The sequence below is a fragment of the Centrocercus urophasianus genome, unplaced genomic scaffold, assembly GCF_019232065.1.
Source record: "Centrocercus urophasianus isolate 14NV4802_14NV808 unplaced genomic scaffold, USGS_Curo_1.0 seq_313, whole genome shotgun sequence".
Lineage (NCBI taxonomy): Eukaryota > Metazoa > Chordata > Aves > Galliformes > Phasianidae > Centrocercus > Centrocercus urophasianus.
Window position 1 is genome coordinate 22,243 of NW_024884882.1, and position 19,758 is coordinate 42,000.

Here is a 19,758-nt window from a genome sequence, read left to right on the forward strand (position 1 = left end):
CGTGTCGTTCGTTTGACTTCTTGTTTTTTTCTTTCTTCCCCAACCCTCCTCTCTCCTTAAATCCTCCTGATTTTCCACCGTGATCTATAGGGACCGTTTGTGTCAAGGCTGACGATGATGTGGGACGGAATTGTGATAGGAGTAAAAGGCTGAAGCCACGAGATGGGCTGCAGCCAACAGGTGTCTGCCTGCTCCTTGTGCCGCCTTGGCGAGGCTGTAGACATTAAAATCCCGTCTGCCTGCAGGGAGTTGTCCTATGTCGGTTCGTAGCAGCACCTGCATGCTGGGGACACCAGGTGAGAGGGATTTCTGGACTTGAACCCGACACGTAGAGCTCCACTGCTTTGATTTTAGCTCAGCATACAGGCGGACAGAGGAGAAACGTCTCCAAATCCTCCCCACGTGTGTGTGGTCACCTATAGGGTGCAGCTCTGTGCTCAGCCAGCACATCCCATCCCACAGCGGGCTCCTGGTGCCCCCTGACAAACATGGGATCAGGATTTTGTGCACTGTAGGAGCACCACGTCCTGGCTAGAAGTCTTCTTCTACCGCTATTCTACTGTCCTCATGTCATGATTGTACTTAGGGTGGTGAGCCACTGATCCAGAAAAGCTGTGGATGCTCCATCCCTGGAGGTGCCCAAGGCCAGGCTGGATGGGACCAGCCTGCTCTGGTGGGGTGCACATAGCCCACAGCAGGATGGGCTCTAAGATCCCTTCCAACCCAAGCCATTCCACGATTCTCTCGTTGGCACGAGCGCCATGGATCATCCCCACAGCTCCCGTTGAACCCAGCGGTGTTTTAATGTCAGCAATGCAGTCAGGATGGAGGTGGGATGCAGCGAGCAGACGACGTGTTATTGCATCCCTGCAGCTCCCATCCCAGCAACCCTGGAGCCCTCTTGAAAGGCACTGTGGGGCACAGGAGCGGGACAGACGGTCGCATGCCGAGCACAGCCAACCCCATTGCCCTGGGACAGCCTCGGATAACGGGTTTAGGTTTCCAAGGTGGTGGGGTAACATCAGCGAGAAGCAAATATTTGGCCAAATGCACCCTGAGGTAAGCTGGTATCCGGTGTAACCACACAGCATGCCCATATGTTATTACTTATCCATCAGCCTCTTTGAGTAACGACGTACAGAGCCGGGGCGAGAGTTGGCTTTTGTCAAGCATATATTTCAGCAGCGTTTAAATAAACTCATCGAGCTGCACGTCTCGTGAACTTTCCTATTCCATCTGTCTGCGCCGAGCCACCCGTGGAAAGAAATGGATGAGGCCTTCAAACCTTCTCCAGTGCCCGGAAAATGAGGCAGTCCAGTTAACAATAAATGGTGGCCAATTGGGGCACACATGAGCGGTCTGGTGAGGAAGAAAAGAAAGTTGAGCTTAATGAAGTCCCTGCGCCCGCGTCCCCGTGCGTGGACAGGAAAGGACGGGTGGTTTATAACTGTTTATTGGAGTTAATGGTAATAAATTCCTCACTTGTGATGCATTAACTTTAATGTTTTCATTACGTGATGATTTAGGTTTTCCCTTTTCACGTTGTAAATCATGTTGTCCCGGTAGCACAGCAGGTCGAATGTCTGACATAATGTTATGTTTGGGGGAGAGAAATAACAGGGGAACGAGTTACATAGGTTATATATTTATATCTCTAATATGCTGCATTTTTCTGTGCGTGTGGTTGGGGGGAGTTTGGGGTTGGGTTTTTTTGTTTGTTTGTTTGTTTTTTGAAGGACTTTAAGAAATTGCATCCTGGTGAAGCCCATGGATGGGTGGATGGACAGACCCAACCGAGAGCAAATCTGCAAGTTGCTGCTGCAGAGCCCTACGAAGGGATGGTTTCCATGGCAACTCCCCAAATGCTCTTGGTGCTGAGGGGTTTTTTTTTTCCCTCCCTCTTTGCTGAGTGCAAGCCCTTGGCTAATGAGCTGTGCAAATAGATATTGAGATTTAGTGTTTTTTATTTTGCAATTATAGACTTAGCGATTTGGAAGGAAACTTTTGGGCCAAAGGCTCTCTGCCCCCTCTTTGAATTCCCTTTTTTCTTTTTTTTTCTTTTTTTTTTCTTTTTTTCCCCTCTATTCCCTTGGCAAAGTTGGTTCGACTTCAAACTCGATGTCGAATTTTCCAGACCAAATAAAAAACAACTGCTGAAGTTGGAAGGTTTTTTCCACCCTCCTGGGCCCAACCTGCAGTCAGCTCTCTGCCATCGCCCGTCTCTTCTCTTGTTTGCTTATCAATCATACAAACCACATTCATGGACTCCCCTGGAAAAACAGCAGTGTACCCAACATTCACTTGGCACCTCACAACGGTCCATCTGTACGCCTCTATTTATTTCTGTTTGGTCATTAGATGTGATCCAATAAGAGCTTTTAGGGACAGCGTCGTTAATTGGGCACCACTCAACCTCAGGTGAGAAGTGCTGTTTTCTTGAGTCCCTTCCATGGATTTTGTGTTCACTCCTGGCTGTCAGCACTTGTCAAAGCCCCCACAGCTGCTGGGGACTGCTTAATGTTGGTTCTTGCCTTCAATACTGCTCTGTGTTGCTGCTACAAGAGGACATTGAGCAGCGCCCAGTGGGGGTCTGTCCAAAGGAAGCACTGGGATTTCAGCTTTCCGAGGAGCTCTCTGGGCAACACTGGGATTCCTTGGGGCAATGTTGGGCTGCTGAGCCCGGGAGCCCCTCCTGACATCATCATTTCATCAATTCATCATTTCCTCTCGATTATTTCCATTGATTTCTGACTGCCTCCTGCTTGCTGATTACCTTTCAGTCTTGGCAGTTATCCTGGGGTGGATGCCTACACTCTGAGCTTTGCCTACAAGCCTCTTCTGAGAAGTCAAGCCGAAGCCCAACTAGATCTTCTCCACCACCCCTTACCTTTTTCTTCATCTGCTTTCTTATTTTCCTGCTCAACACAAGAAAATCCGTCTGGCACCAGCTCTACTTCTGGCAATCATTTAATCCCCCATTTTCTTTGAACCAGTTGCTCGTTTCATACCCATCCTTACAAATGATGCTCGCTTCTGTAGGGTTGAAATTCCCACTGGACCAAACCCCTGCACACCACCACTCAGCCCTGGCCATCATGGGCCCATTGGCCATGGCTTCAGTCGCCGGTGGGACTTGCAAAACCCTTCAGCTCTCTTTGAAGGCGACAGGAGGGGTTGTTTGTCTGTTTCTGATTCTTTTTATCCTCATTAGCTCCAATGGAAAAAAAAGACTGCAGCCACCACTGGGAGCTTTGGGAAATCACAGCCGATTGTGCTCTGGGTTTGCAATGTATTTGGGTGTTCCCATTGAAGTCCCCTGGAGGAGAATCTGCTCTTGGCACGTCTGAGCTTGGTGAATAAGCCAGAGGATTGGGAATTAGCTGCAAGCCTCCGTGCTCCATCCCTTTGAACACTCAGTTAATGTGACAGTGTGGGCACGAGCGCAGCCCCCAGGCTGGTTTGGCTGCAGCTGCTGTGACATTTGGTGCAGCTGGTGTGCATGACTCAGAGAGCAGAGGGCTGAGTGCTGGAACACAGAGGGCTTTGAGGACATGGTGAGGACGGGCTGGAACGGTCACGATGCTCAGCGGGCATCCCAGTGTTCCTCTGCTCCTTCTGCTGGGCTGGGTGGGCTGGGGAAGGAATAGAGATGGAAGGGACCTTCGTGCCCACGGAAATGCAGGAGCTGCCAAGAGGGGCCGTGTGTCAGGGAGGGCACAGCTGGTTCTCTGCGATGGATTTCAGGCTTTTTCTTTTCTCTCTGTCTTGATAAATGGTGGGTGGCTGTTTGTGGTTGGAAGAGATGAGCAGGCCATGGGGCAGTGAGCTCGGGTTTACCTGTGAGCTGTGTGCCCTGAGGTGGAGGATCTAACGAGGCCACCCAAGCAAATGGACCCTCTGCCTGAGAGGGCTGCAGTCCCACCTGGCCCCCCCCTGGTTTTCCAGGTGTCCATTAGGACAGTTTAAAGACATAAAACCCCAGGGATGGTCTTTGCAGGTTAATTCAGCCATTTGTTGCTAGCAGAAGCCATCTGGATTGCTATTATGGGGCAGCTGGGGGTGCAGGGAGGGACAGGGACACCCCCACGGCTCCCACCTCCCCTAGATTTAATCCTCCTGGCTCTGCACGGCCAGGGCTGCATCAGAGAGGCTGTGCTGTTCGTGTCATGTTCTGTACAACTTCACATTGCCAGAGCCTCGTGCAATCTAATCAGCCCTCACAAGCCCTCCTTAATTGTATTTGCTTGTCTGAGCAGCCACTGAGTATTTAAGAAGGAGAATGCCTCCGTTTGCTCTGATTCTCCTGTTGGGAAGCAGCAGCGCCGTGTCTTTTGCTGGATCCTGGCAGAGTTTTGGGACGATGCTGCTGAGACGCTGAGCAAAGCCAAGCTGCATTTAGAGGGCCGCCAGCTCCCAAACCTGGGGCACCAATACTTGGGATCTGCCCACCAGCAAAATCCGAGCTCAAAGCAGGGCAGGGCTGTGGGGCTGCAGCACGACGAGCAGCCGGCGATTTCTTTCAGTCTTGGGGAGCGGGGGCAGAGGGAAGCCGCATGCTGATAATGTACTGAAAGTAAATGAAATTAAACAAGCGAAGCAGCACTGGCAGCTCCTGCTTTCCCCCCCTGGGTAATTCAATTCGAGCTCTCGCGCTGATGGGATCTCGCCAGGGCTGCCTCTGTCACCCCGCTGGGGCCTGGAATCTTAACGTCTAAATAAAAGTTTCACTCAAGCATTTTTTATGCTCCTGCCAGCGGGATCGGCGAGCTGGCGTTGGGCACATTAATGTAATATTCATACTCGCAGGGTCTCCCTGTGCACCCGGCAGCACCGTCCCATTTTCATAATTATAAATGTCCCATAAAATGACATTCAGATTTGCATTAGCTGAAGGGGTCGAGGCTCGGGTTGGAAAAGGAAATGTGCTTTTTCTGCCGGTCGGGAGCGTCGTGCTGCTGGATGGAAAAGGCTGGGAAGGTTTGCTCCCTGCATGGCTGCTTTTCCCCACCTCGGTGGAGGGATGCCAGCCCAGCACCTGGGGACACAGCAGGTGATATCAGGCCCTGCTGGCACCTCTGTGGGGCCCTTTGGGGTTGGTCACCAAGGTCCAACGCAGAATTTGGGGACGTGGCAAGTGCTGTTATTCTGCACTGCCACCTTAGGAACAACCTCCTGCTTCTTAATGCAGCCCTGAGAGAGAATTTAGGTCCTTTTCGACATCCGCGTTTGTTTTCCCTGTAAGAAACATAAGAGTATTTGTATGAAGGTCTGGATTTCCCTCCTGCTCTCAGCTCCCTGTCCACCTGTGTCCTGGGCAGAGGGCTGAGCCCCACACTCACTTGTAATGTGTGCCATCAATGTGAGTCCCTCGGAGAGAGGAGGGATGGAGCTTGCAGGGAGCACTGAGGTGGGCAAGCTGCCTCTTTGGAGGACCCCTATGGGCAGTGTGCTATCTACTAAGGGTGTGCACAGTTGGAAGGTCTTGGAGGGATCTGTTCCTCTCTGTGTGCACATGGGTTGCGTGGCATGGACTGGAAATGACCAGACTATGCTTTGATGCTTGCAGGAATGGAGGAAATCACAACGAGGCCTGTTGAAGACACAGGAAACATTCTGAAGCAAGGATATCTGGAGAAGAGGTCCAGAGGTGAGGCCTGAGGAGTGCATCAAGGCTGGGGGGGCTCCATTTGGGCTGGCTTTTGTTCTGTCTGATGAGGTGAAGGAAGGTGGTGAGTGAGATGGTGGGGGAGGGCTTCAGGTGGATGAGCTGCTGTGGTTCACAGCCATCCTGAAGAGCTCTGCACGCTCAGGTCATCACCAAGAATGCAAAAAATGCCAGATGAAGAACAAGCAGGAAAATATCTCTTTATTTGCAGCGGCTTCAGGAGCCACAAGCAGACATTCAGACCTTTCTTAATGTACCAGATGCAAAGGGAGAGCACAGCCCTTCTTTATTCTCCTCCGTAGATCCTCAAACTGCACAAAGATTAAAACCCAGAATCTGAATTAAGCAGAGGCTTCGTCCTCTGAGGCAAAGCGTGCCATCCTAACCAGCCATACCTAATGAGGATAAAGCCCTGCTGAAGAGAAGCTGGTTCGTAGCATCACACACGTTAACGAGCTGAGAGAAGTGAGGCAGCCTCAGGTTTATCTTGATTTTACTGACTCTTTTGAAAGACACAAATTATTTCCCCAGATTTCGGCTTGATCTGTTTGCTGCATGACAGGTGGGATGGGGTGAGAACAACCCCTTTCTTCCTTGTGCTCATAAGTTGAGCTGTATCACTGGTCCTGTGAATGCAGTAGCTTGCTCCAATTACAGAGAAACAGACTCTGAAGCTCAATTAGGAATGTTTCACCTAAAGCTGTGTTCTTTCCTGCTAAGACTGCCTTGCTCTCCTTGCTTTAGTTGAGGTTTTGCACCTAAACTCGCTTGCCTGAATTTTGTCCCAGAAACAAGCAGGATTTTGTTGGGAAAAAGAAATCTTTTTCCCCCCCATTTGTGTGAGATCCTTGTTCAGCAGAAGAACAGGAATGAATGTGTTTATTCCTGTGTTGTGTTTTTCCCTTCTAGACCACAGCTTTTTTGGGTCGGAGTGGCAGAAGAGGTGGTGTGTCCTCCACAGAAAGACCTTTTACTACTATGCCAATGAGAAAAGTAAGTGGCGAGGCACCCGCCTCCATTCCCCAAACTGTGGGCAGTGGCTGGAGGTGTGGATAAGGCTGGGAAAGGGGATATGAGAGCTTCGACCACAGGGCAGGCCAATACCTGGCAAGAAAAGAGCGCAGGCTGTGGTCCATTTCCTTCCCTGCAGCTGATGGAGTTTCAGGAATTGATTTGGCTGAAGAAACCTGGATTCAGACATTCATTCAGAGCACAGCAGTGCCTGGAAACGTCCTCCTTTGGGAAAGGGTGGCTTTGAGGGCATGTGGTCCCCAGGAGCCCCCCGGGGCACTCGATCCCAAAGGCAAATGAGGCAATTAGTGTAAAAAGGAGCAAACGTGCCCTCAATGTTCATCTCTGATAAAATCAAGATGTGGGCTGCAGTTTCCAAAAGCACTGAAGGGACCTGGATGTCATCTCAGCTTCCTCCTGCTGAACCCCCACTTTCTTTTCTTATGCATAAGACAAAGAAGAGGATGGCTGTAAGTCCCTATCAAGAAAAAACATACAGGCTCTTGTAGAAAAGTGTATCTCAGCTTGCTTTTTTATTTTCAGTCCCCCAACGTCTTTGTAGGAAGGGAGGAAGACAAGAGAAAGACAGGGACGGAGCTGCATGTAAATAAAGTGACACACCAAGCTTTCCATTAGCCATCAGCTGGGCTTCAGCCCCCTAAGTGGCTGTATATAACCCACACGTCAGTGTGTATAAATATTTTGCAGTCGTGCTCCATCAGGTACATACAAACAGACAGCTAATATCTCCAGCACAATGAGATATATGGCCTGCCTTCCTCTGTTCCACCCATCCAGCATCGTGGCCTGTTAACTGCTTGCAAAATACACACATACATCCTTGGTTTGCAATGGCCACTCTGCATCAAACTCCAGCAGCTTATGGGGATGGAGCTGAATCTTCTCTGCCTTTTTCCACCTCCTTTGAGGATGCTGGGTGCTGTTTGCAAAGGGTTGCAGATGAGCTCGAATGCAAGAGCTGACACAGCATTGTTCTGGTGGGAGATGGACAGCTGTCAGCTCCCAAACGGTCTCCAGAAGGCAACAGAGTAAAGCAAACCTCTTCCTGATGGACTGAATGTTTTTCACAGGGCTGGGCTTCATCCAAATAAAAAAGTTAAGAGCAGCTGCCCGAATCACACTCCCACACTTACTCAAGAAGATTCATAAGGAAATAATGAGCTGGCTATCCAGCTGGGGTAAATAAACGTGCCTCAAATGATGGCAGTGATGTTCTCTCTCTCCAGCCTGGCTGCTGGGGCCGTGTGTGTGCATCTACAGCATCCATAGGCCAATCCTCCCAGGCCCCACTAAGCATTTCTTCCTGCACACCGACCCACTAATTCCTTACCAGCACAAGAGTCGTTGCTATCATATTTCCCCAAGTACACAGTGGTCTCTGCTTCATTACAAGCAGCTCATCTCGTACAACCCCGTGACCCTGGCAACCTTTCAGTGGCAGCTCACAGTCTCTGGAGGCTTAAAATTGCGTCCTCTTTGCTGTGTCTTTATGAAGATTTTATAATGTTCTCTTTAGATTTCCAGGGGGGGTGGAAGGATGCTTAGATTTGCTCCCAGTGATACGTGATAGAGCTCAGTTTCCCAGCGTGGGCAACAAACATCTGCCCCACTCACGAGGGTTTGATAAAAGATATAAACTCCAGAATTCTTAATTTCTCTTCTCCCAGGCAAGCAACCTAAAGGCACCTTCTCCATTGAGCACTATAGCGCCCGGCTGGCTTTCCATCTCCGCAAAGACTCACGCAGAAGATGCTGTTTTGAATTAGTCTGCCCTGGGAAACGCACCTATGAGGTAGGAGCTGGGGGAAGAAGAGGAGCTTTGGTGTTGTTTGATCACAGCTTGGGAGCTCATGGTGCCAGACCCAAGGCACTGGGTGGACCTGCAGGGTTGGGGAGGCTGTGAACCTGCAAACGTCAGTCTCCAGTTCAACAAAACAAGAATCATAGGATGGCCTGGGTTGAAAAGGACCATGATAATAATAATAATAAGCTCTGCAGAAGGTGCTGGTGCTTCTCCATCTCATCCAGTCACCTCCACATGGACCTGCAGGTGACCCTGGGCTCTCTTTGTGCTCGAAGGGCAGAAGGGTTCAATGAGAACGCAGGGTTTGGAAAAGCTTGTTTTTAAATAAGCACTTCAGAGCCTTGCTGAATTTAAACTTCCCATCTGTTGAGCCTGGTGCAACGAAAAACGTGGTCCAATGCACAGCTCCTCCCAGAGATTCAGGGAGACTTTGTAATCTAGAGCCTCGGTTCACAGTCAGTGTTGTATATTCAATAGGGATTGTGGTTTTCATCTGAATTCTTTTAATGAATTAGGCTTGACAGCCTTCCTTTGGGATAGTCTAGCTTTGCTCTGCTTCTGCTTCCCTGTTTGGAATAGGGAGATAAAAAAGTGAAATGGCTTCCCCACAGCCCCCAGGACGGACAATGGCAGATCCAAGCACTCAGTCCCTTATTTTAGTTCCAAATCTTCCTCCTCTTCGTGCATCCAAGAAACAGCACGGTAACGGGTGAACCTCTCTCCAGTTCACAGCCCCAAGTCCAGCAGAGGCTGAAGATTGGGTGGATCAGATCCAGTTCCTCCTGAAGGGTGAGTCTGGTAGCTTGGCCCAAGCCAACCCCAATCACTGGGGCAAATCCCTGCAGCCCTTTCTAGCCAAGTCCCTGCAGGATCCTGCAGGTTTGTGTTTATCCCCAGGGCCCTGCTGGGGTCACAGCAGAGCTCAGAGGAGGATCAGGAGCCCTCCTTTCTCCACCTCTGCTGCTAAGCTGTGCAGTCAGCGAGGGGACAGAGCCCTCTCTGCAAGGTGCACGGTGAGCACCAAGTACAGCAGCACAATCTTTCTTGCTTGATTTCAGCTCACTGCAAATTCCAGCGTGCAGCTTGGCAAAGTCTGCACTTCTCCACCATCTTTGCTCTCTCCCAGCAGATCTGAGCTCCCTCACTATCCCATACGATGAGGAGGAGGAAGAGCTCTACAATGACGTGGGGAGCTCTGACTCCGTGACCACAGCATCTCACAACACTACCCTGAATCAAGATGACGGGATGGAAGAAGATGACATCTACGAGGTTTTTCCAGGTAAGCAACAAAATGATGAGGTTAAAACCCAAGCCGTGCCCTAACTTTAACCCTGCAAACATGGCAGGAGACCTTGGCCAACAAACACGTCGTGATGGGAATGAACATCTCAGGCTCTGCTGAGTTTAATAGGCCTATAACTCAAAGGAGCAGCTCGGTTTCTTTGTTCAGGCTGGCTGATGGACTACAAGAGCAAACCCCTTCTGCTCTGGCGAGATGGGGATTTTGTAAATTCAAGTGAGGCAGCTCCTACTGGGCTGTGTTACCTGGAGAATCAGAGTTAGATGATGAAAATGCTCCCTTCTGGGCATGCAGTCATGGCTGTAACATGATTACTAGGCTTCCAAGAGATGATAAAATAACTGCATTAAAGACCAGCGCTTGCTCGCTAGCAGCGCAGGAGGCCTGGAGGCAGCAGGGCTGTGGCTGCTGTGAGAGAAGCCAGGAGCAATCTCCTTGGCACAGAAACAGCCGGAGAGGGGTGACATGATCTGCAACATTTCTCACTGGTGCAGCAGAAATCACAGTGCAGCATGCCCTAGGGCTTGGTCAGGGGGTCACCTGAGCCTGATCCAAACACACGCTGCTCAGCCCCTGTGCCGAGGTTGGCGCTGCCCAACACTGTGCCCCCATCCCTCTCAGGTAAGGTTGCTCTCTGTCTGCATTCAGAGGTGCAAAATGGGTTATTTATTCTTGTTTCTTCTTGTTTTCTTTCAGGGCTTTGTATTTGTAGCGATTAAAAAAATAAATAAGCGTACCAGGAAGTATGCTGGTGCACAAGGAGGAAATCTCTGCTTGGCAAGTGGCATCCAGGCAGCTGCAGGGAGCAGAGCAGGGGCTCCTGGGCTGCCAGCACAACCCCAGGCAGCCTCAGCTCCTGTCTACCTTCATCTTTCCTTCCCAGCCTTTTCCTTCTCCACTTACATCATCAGCTCTTTGGGCTGCAGTTCTCTCTTCCTCACCTGCAGTGATTCCTGCACTCAGCAGGAGCCTCTGCTCTGCAGTTCCAGTTGCATGTGAAACCCGAAGGGGTTCAGCATCCCTTGCTGCTGTGGCAGCTGCATCCAGCTCCTCGCTGCCCTACGGCTGCCAGCAGCAGCTACAGAGCAGATATCAGATGTGAGATTTGTTCCAAATGGGGCTGATGGTGATCCTGGCATGAGCCTGCATTGTGCTGACCTGGGTACGGACCCTTCTGTTGCCCCTGCTCTGAGGTGCAGAGTGCATCAAGAGCTGCAAATTTGCCGTGGGTGTTATTTGTGCCCTTTAAATGCTCTCAAATGCCCGCCTGTATTGCAGGGCTTTGGAGACTCCAGCTTTTGGGACAAGGGGCAGAAGATCCTTGAAAGGTGCCCACATCCCATGGCCATTTCCCAACCCTCCTGCAGCCTTCCTGGGCTCCCTTCTGTTTGGCCTAAGGCATGGGGAATGCAGGGGGATTTCTGCCCCAATTCCCAGTGCTCAGCCCCTTGAGGGTGAAAGCACAGAGATGATGAGCAGGAGCAGGAATGAGGCAGTGAGGAACCAGGCACAGAATGCAAACAGTGGGTCGGAGCAATCCGCTCCCCCCAGGTACATCCCCATTGCACCTCTCACCACCCAGAAATGTGGGAGAGGGTCCCCATCCAAGCTGGGGGCTCCTCTGGGCCCGACCCCCTCCCTCGTGTCCTGAGTGCAATAGAGAGATAGAGAGAGAGGGAAAAAAAGGAAAGGGGGGAAATGAAGAGATAATTTCCTCAGCAAGTCATCGTCGTTAATGAAGTTTTACAAAAACAGATACAACCAAGGAAAAATAAAATTTCACAGGTGATAAATTTTTCCAATTTCCCTGGCAGAATTCGATAGGATTGTTAAATTAAGAGTGAAGGTGTCTGTTAGGAAGCAACGAGCAGTGATGGGTAATTTTATAGAGTGGAAAATTGAATCAAATTGCTACATTAAAACACAGCTCCTCTGAGAATGTGCCCAACGCCCAGGCTGCTCCGGCACAGCAGTGGGGCACACGGTGCAATGGCCACGCACAGGGATGGGATGGGGTCTGCTGGGGGGGGGTCCCAGACCCCAGGGTGGCTGCCCCATAGGGATGGGCTGCCCTGGTAAATGCATTCTCCAGGGATGGTGTGGCTGAGGCTGTGGTGCTCTGCACAAGGAGGTGGGATAGTGAGAAGCGATGCAGACCCCAGGAGATGCATTTTTCAGCCATTCCCTCTGATTTGCCTTGATAAAATCGAGATATTGACCAAAATCAAACATCCAGGTTCTGAAAAGGAAGCAGTTTTACCTTTTGCGGATGTGATTCAGACGAGCACCTGGTTGCACGAGGCTGAAGGGCTGCCACATGCAGGGGAACTTGTTGCATCCCCACAGCCACCTTCGCTGCATGCACAGAGCAAAATCTGCACGGATGGTGGCTGGAGCACAGACACAGATCTGTGCAGATGCAGCTCAGCAGCATGCCAGGCTCTGCGTCTTCACCAGGGCCATCCATCCTCACCATGTTTTGCTGAGATATCCCAGGCAAATCTCCTTCCTTCCCCCCTCCAAGCCTCCATCCATCACTGCCTTGCAGCCCACCAGCACAGGGCAGCAGCTGTGGGGCTGAGCATAGCCTGGGGGCTTCCTCTGAGCACCTTTTGCAGATGGCACAGAGTAGTAATCACCGTGGCAAGGTGGAAAGAAGGGGAAACTGAGGCACAGAGGTCTGAATGCATCACCGACTCCTCTGAGCTGCAGAGCTCTCAGCCACCAGGAGGGTGATGCAAGCAGCGAGGACTGTGTGGCTTCATTTCTGCTTGAGACTTGTCCCATCCCATCAAATATGGGGAAAAAAAAACCTGTGCAGGACACGGTGCCACCGCCGCAGTGTTGGCAGACTTTGTATGGTGTTGCTCATGGAAATGCAGAGGTATTTCCACCACGCTTTGCCTTTTCCTGCTGCCAGCTTCCCAAGGAGAGTTGTGTGTGTGTGTGGGGTGGATGCACAGAGGGCTCTGGGGAAGGGGTTTCCTGAGGACAGCTCAGCTCCAGGGCTGAGGAAGCATTTGCAGAGATGGGATGGAAGGTGGGGGACACCCAGCAGAGCTGCGATGTCAGCTCCCCAAAACATGGTCCCATCCCATGGGGGTGCAGCAGCAGCACCCACGCTGGGGGCACGATTTGGGGCTTTCATGGCACAGGGCTCAGTGGGGCTGACTCCATGCCAGGAGTGGATCAGGGGGCTGCTGGTTAAAGCCTAAAGGAATCCAGATGTGAGGGTTGGGGAGCGTGCATGGGAAAGGTGGAGGCAGAGCGGCGGTGCGGATGCATTTACATCCTCCTTTACAAATGCAAAGAGCAGGCCAAAGCCACTTTCAATAATTTATTTAAAAATCAATGCTAACGAGGTTCTGTCTCGTCAGTGGCCGAGTTTTACAATAAAGTCTGATTTATTTAGAAAAGATCTTCGGTGCCGCTTCCCATCTAATGGGGGAGCAGCGGCGGTGACCCTCCAACATGGGATCCAATTTGTGACTCACAGCGGAGCTCTGACCCGGTTTGCATTGATCAGAGCTGCGTGGGGGGAGACAGAGGGGCCACATCCCCAACCAGGTGCCACGGGGAAGCGCTGCTTCTGAGCCACGTGGGATCAGCAGAGTGCCCAGTGCTGGCTCGCTTATGTCTTATTTAAACCTATTTGCACATGGACCCGTGTTTCTGACAGTCGCCATTCCCCAGAGCATCCCAACAGCCCCCCAGCTCACACTTAACCTTTCCAGCAGTATCACTTCTCGTTACTCTTTTATTTTCTGCCCCCCTTTCCCCATCCTGCACAGCTGTGCCGGTGGCTGCCTGGGTTCCTTTTTCTCCTCTCCGATTTCTGCTTCTGTTCACCATCCTCCCATGTGTTTCTGCCCTGGCATTTCTCCTCTCTGTCTCGTTTTCCCCAGGCTGCAAGCGCTGAACAGGAAAGCGTCTCTTCCTATCGGGCACTTGGCAAAGTGCTGCTTAAATTTATGAGGCTATAATAAGTGATTTGTTTTTACCAGTGTTAACAACAATTCATATTTGGATGCAACACGTTTTAAAATATTATCCGCGACTTCCTCCCTCCCACTCTCCACAATTAAGCCAGGAATTTATTATTCTGACAGTCGGATGCTCTCCACAGCCCAAGCCTGCGGGTTTGGTGCAGTGCTAGCAATGGCCTGGCACTGTTCTGTTGCACTCACAGCTCTCCCTGTGGCTTCTCTGCTCTGTTTTCCCCTTCCAGAGAAGGACCCCAATGTTCCTGAGGACAGCGAGGACGACGGCAGCGGGCAGCACCGCGGTAAGAGCCCAGCCCACGTTGGCCAGCTCTATGGATGTCCCAATGGAGGCAACCAGGGGATGTGGAGGTGCGGGTGCTGGTGGAGGAGCACACATCGAGAGGAGGTGGGGCAGACATGACAGGAGATGAGGAAGGACGTGAGTCAGGGCTCAGAGGAAGCCGGCTGTGGGCACGGGAAGCCGGCCGGACGCTCAGCACCGCTTGCCGGAACCAACACCGCCCAGAGCAGGCAGCCCCAAGAGCCTCTCAGAGCTTCACAGGTTCCACCCCCCTGCTTTTTCCTTAGGGATCTGCACCATGGGATGGGAGCGGAAGGTCTGTTTCCTCCCCGGTCCCACCTGCTTCACTTTCCATCACCGCTTCCATCCTGGCACAGGAAAGCAGTGCTTGTGGGTTGGGCTGGGACCTTCCTGCCTTGCATACTGCTGGCCCAGCCCGGCGGGGGCCCCGAGGGGACACGCATAGCCTGGAGATGCTCAGCCAGGGGCTGGCAAGTCCACTGGCACTCAGAGCATGGAGCCGTTGGGTGGCAGGGAGCAGAGGGGCTCATTGGACAGCAGGTGCCTGGGTTGGCTTCACACGTGGTGGGGCATTCTTGGAAGCACACACATGGGGGTGCAGACACCCCGAGCACCGCTGGGTTACTCCCCCAGAGGGGCTCTCAGCTGTCCTGCAGCCCCGTGCCCAGCTTCCCAGTGTTCCCATCTCAATGCAGGGTTGAGTCCTTGCTGTCTGCAGACAACGAAGCAAACCAGCGAGCCCTGTGCCCTCACACTGCTTGTTTCCCACCTACCCCCACCCCCAGCACGATGACTTATTCAGCCACTGGAGCATGTGGCCATGACAGCAGCGCCCAGAGCTTGGAAAAACGACCTCCTCATCTTTATAAACTGCACCACCATCGTCACACCTGCATCCCTGGGGACTCCTGGGCACGGGCTGAGGAAAGCAGAAGGAGCTGGGACATGCACTGCAAGCACGCATTTGTCTTCACCTTCCACAGCACTCCCAGCATCTCAGAGAGGAGCTGCCTCGGTTCCCTTGCAGGAGCAGAGTGCTGGAGGGTTGGGGGTGACCCAAGGGCACCCTGATGGTGCTGGCTCCACCTATCCCAGCTTTGCACACTTTTTAATGCCCTGCTTGTATTCGTTAGCATCCTCCTGACATCTGTGATTTTTGTTAAGCGTCATGGCCGATTTCATTATTAGTGTGGTCATGATTGCTTTGGGTCCTGTGTCTGTTTCTATGCTAAATAACACGTGAGGCTCCTGCCTCTCAAATGCTGGGCTCCATTTCAAGAGCAAAAAGTTCTCACAGCTCCAGGAGTCCCAGCCCCTGTGCCTTCAGCCTGGGATGTTTGTGCTGTGATCCAACTGGACGAAGGGTGAGGGGATGACAGCAGCCCTTGAGCACAGAACTGGGTTGGCAGCATACAGCCAAAGTGCCCGATGAGCATTTGGAGAATGGAAAACTATTGTTTCTCATTTCTAAGAACAGCAAAGATGCCACAAAACCAAACCAGCCCAGCAAATCCAACCAGGAGCTGCGGGTTGCTCCAGCCAAGATGCCTGTTTGCACAGCTCAGGCTGCTCGGTCCCTTCCTGCCTTCTATGCCTGACGAGCTGCTGCTGCCACGCAGCCTGACCCATCAAATACAGAGAGCAGAACTCCTATCCTCAGAAAAACAGAAGAGCCCCGAAGCTTGTCTCCTGCAATGAGCATGGCAGGAGGTTTCACCTAGCAGAGAAAGCCACCGAGCTGCAGACAGTTGTCATCAGGCTTCAGCATCAACAGGCTGCCAAAGCCACGAGCCCAAAGCAGAGGGGTTGGGGCAGGAGCTTCTCCCCCAGCCCTGCTTGGGGCTCCTCGGGCTGCGGAAGGCAGTGACGCAGTTGTCACATTTGGCTGATTTCCTTCGTGACCCCGAGGCCCATAAACGTGGGAGGAGGCACTCGCCCCACTTACATCAGTGTAAATCAGTCACACTCACGTCGTGTCTCTGCCCTGAACGCAGGTTCAGATCTGCAGGCAGGGCACCTGGGACAGCTGCTGTCCCATTGGGGGGGACAGAGTGACATCTTCCCTTTCCTGGCCTTATGTCCGAGTGCTGACAGGGATCGGGACCCCCCTCACTGCACACCACCTTAATTTGAACACGATATTCTCAGCAGCTCGCACAAACATCTCGCTTTTGAAACTGTGGCTCAACGCAGAGCCGCGCTGCGCTCCCATCACCAGGCATTTTCATGCAATGCAATTAATGCTGACCTTTGGAAGGAGGTGCTGGAGCGAAGGCTGAGACCTTTTCCTGGACCAGTGGACATCACTGGAGTAAATAAGCAGTCCTGCTTCACACGGGGAGCACAGGGCCGCTCACAGCAGCACCATCCTGCATGATGTTCTCTGCATCACGGTGCTGCAGTGACCTTTGGTGGCACTTACACCATTTTCTGCCTGCTGCAGAGCTGCTGCCTGCTTCGTCCTGCTCAGTGCCCCAGGACTTCCTCTGCCTCCAGTTCATAACCTCTGCTTCCTGCACTTTGCACAAGCTTAAATAACTCAGTAGCTCCTTCTCCTTCTATTCCCTTCACAATCTTTTCCTCACCACTGCGTGCTCCCCCTTTAATACTTTCCAAAGGATGCAGACCTACTTTTTTTTTTTCCTTCTTTTTTTTTTTTTTTCCCAGCCTTTCTATTTAAGTTCCCCAAGTCCCTGAGTCATTCCAGTCGCTCCCTGCTGCACCATTATCCATCTCTGTAATGTCCTTTTTCATATTTAGGTGATCAAATCCGGGCACAGCACTCCAGATGCACCCTTATCACTCGGTCCCTTATACCATATTAGAAACATTTCCTCCAACATGTGCTCGATATTTTCTATTTATGCTTTCTGGGCTCAGTTCAGGCAGAGCAGCACAGTGCATTGGTGCAACGCCGGTGCTCAAATCCCCCCCCTGCACAGTGTGGTTTTATTGGGTTTAATTATTCACAGGGGCCTCATCACGGAGGTGCCCGTGTTGTGACATCTGGATTTCCCCCCCATCCTCCACCCCCACATCGGTGCTGCACCACCAGGACATGTCCTGCATGTCTGAATGGTCATTTTGTGTGCTTGGAAACCAGGAATGTGATTTTGGGGTGTGTTTATGATGCTGCCGTGGATCTGTTGGATGTGTTGGGATGAATCCCTTCCCCAGCCTGCAAAGTAGGGCAGCATCTCCAGGTACGTGGTGTTGGCTGGTCTGGTCCCATTGCACAGTGAGATGCTCTCTGCCCCTTTCCCGGGACCCACTTTTCACATTGGCTGTGGTCTCTGGGCCTGCATTGGATGGGAAATGCCATTCTGAAATGTCAAAGATGGAAATGTTTCCTTCTGGAAATGCTGCTGCTCCATTTTCCATCCGACCCACACGGACATTTATCCAAGGGCAGTCCCCAGCCTTGGCATGCAGTTTGCTGACAGTTTCACCAACACAAACCCATGACTCCCAGCACAGAAATCATTTTGCCTCCCTCTAGAAAGGAGAAAACAAGACTTTGCTGGTTCATAATGTCCCTTCCAGCCTGCGGTCCACAGCCGATGGAAAAGACTGAGGCCACTGTGCAAAATGGCACCAACACCTCCTTGTCTTCCCCCCACATACTGACTGATTGCAGCTCCTACCCTCAGACCCCCACACCCTGACCCCAATATTTCCCCAGTTACCCCCCACCCCCCTGACCTTTCCTTTGCTCTGCAGGAAGGGATTTTGCCAATTACTACCAAGGCGTGTGGGACTGCAGCGGTGAGCACCCCAACGAGCTCTCCTTCCACCGCGGGGACCTCATCTACATCCTGAGCAAGGTAGGGCCCTGCAGCCCAACGGAGAGCTTGGGGGAGGGCAGAGAAAATCAAAGCACGGGGATACGTCCTAATTAACAGAGCAGGCAGTGGAATTTTGGGGTCTAGCTCCCACATGCACATAGCAGTGGGTCCCCAACCCTGTGAGTTCCCCCCTCCCCGCAGCCAATTCGTGTCCCCGCCGTCACCCCTTCTTGCCTGCGGCCCTCACCGCCTCCTATGTTCACGTGTGGCATCAGAAATGCCCCAAAGCAAGATTTTCTTCACGGTAATGGAGCCTGTGCGTGCTGTTGCTCGGGTATTACAGGGGTAATTGAGTTGCTCAGCCGGGTGTGAGCACAGCTCTCTCCAGCAGACACGCGCAGGTGAATACATCAAGTGGTTGCAAGAGCAGGGCAGGGAGCTGTGCTGTGCTGTGACCCTTCCAGCCCCGTGTATCCCTGCAGGGCTCCCAGCTGCTCCCAACCGGACTGCAGTGGCCCTGGCTGGGGTGGCTGCATTGTGTGAGTGGCACTGAACCGAAGGGAGGGGGGGGGTTCACTCACCCACCCCCCTGCACCCACATGGTTGATGTTGGACCCGTGGTTCTGAAGCCCTGCTCAGCCCCACGAATGCAGCTGCATCTTTGGCAGCGGCAGAGCACGGCTTTTATTCTTGCCTTTTTCTGGAAGGCTGAGAATTTCCCATCTGTGGATCTCAAAGCGCTTTTTACGGCTGCATTTACTGCCTCTGCCCCCCCTGCTGCTTTACAGCAGCAAGATGAGCCTGCCATGCTCCAGGCCTGAACCCACAGCCCGGGCTCATCCCTCCATCTCTGGGCTTACAGCAGCAGCAGCAGCTGGCCGACGTCCCACATCCCCACGCAGTGCCCGGATTGGGGCACAGTGCTGCCCTGCCAGCGCAGGGACACAGCTTGGAGGCTCAGCGGGGTTCTCTCTCTCTTCAGTGCCTCCAGATTGCGACTCTTGTGCTGGCTTCCTCACACGTAACCGATGGGTCCTGAGAGCTTTCCCCCCGTAAATTACTTTGTGCGACGGATGCTCGCGGCCGCGGCAGAACCGAAGGTATGGGGGGGGGGGGGAATGCAGGGAGAGGCGAGCGGGGGGTAAAGGTGTTTGAAAAGCCTGTTCACTCAGCTGCATTTTAATTTCCTTTTCAATCTTGTCCCAATTAATTTCGCAGAATTAATCTCACAGAAGCAAACTCGGCAGCGTCGAGGCTGCAGTTTTGAGCGGTGCGGTCGCTCTGTCTGAACATGAAATAGTAGCTAATATAAAAATCCATCTGGTGTGTTTGAAACACATGCCGGCTGCTGCTCGGGTCCTGTCTGACATTTCCAGCAGCAACAGCGGGGAAAAGTGATTTGGGGGTTAGTGGACATCAGTAGCTGGCAGGGATTCAGCAGCAGGGCGTGGGGTGGGCAGGGGGGGCTGCAGCATGCTGGGCAGGGATGGGTTTGTCCCCAGGACAATTGCTTGGAGCCATCCCTCACCTGGGCACCTGGGTGAGCGCGTGGTTCAGGGTGTGCAGGGCTTATGGCTGCAGGGTCTCTCCTTGCCGTGTGTCCCGGGTCGCTGTGCAGAGCCATGCAATGCAGGCAGCACGGTCCCATGGGTGCAGGACACCGGGCTGTTGGGTGCTATGGACACAGGAGCATCCCTCAGGTGCTGGCTCCCTCACTACAGCTGGCACCCGAGGGATGCAGGTCCCCTCTCTATTCACCCCCCTGGTGCCACCAGGTTTGTTAAAGCATTGGGGATGGATGCAGAGCCCGTCACCCCATCGCATAGAGACCCCAAAATGCTGCCACCCACCCGGTGTGTGTGTG

General features: G+C 52.5%; 1 protein-coding gene across 1 annotated transcript in view; it reads left to right on the plus strand.

Annotated features, from left to right (window-relative positions):
- Positions 1–5,566: 5,566 nt before the first annotated feature.
- The window catches only part of SKAP1 (src kinase associated phosphoprotein 1), a 22,536-nt gene continuing 8,344 nt past the window's right edge, over positions 5,567–19,758 (plus strand). Inside the window, exons 1-7 of the mRNA XM_042829606.1 lie at positions 5,567–5,647; positions 6,575–6,658; positions 8,365–8,489; positions 9,227–9,290; positions 9,631–9,783; positions 14,033–14,089; positions 17,830–17,933. Of these exons, the coding sequence (XP_042685540.1) occupies positions 5,569–5,647; positions 6,575–6,658; positions 8,365–8,489; positions 9,227–9,290; positions 9,631–9,783; positions 14,033–14,089; positions 17,830–17,933 (666 nt within the window). The 5' untranslated portion in view covers positions 5,567–5,568. The remainder of the gene's footprint in view (positions 5,648–6,574; positions 6,659–8,364; positions 8,490–9,226; positions 9,291–9,630; positions 9,784–14,032; positions 14,090–17,829; positions 17,934–19,758) is intronic.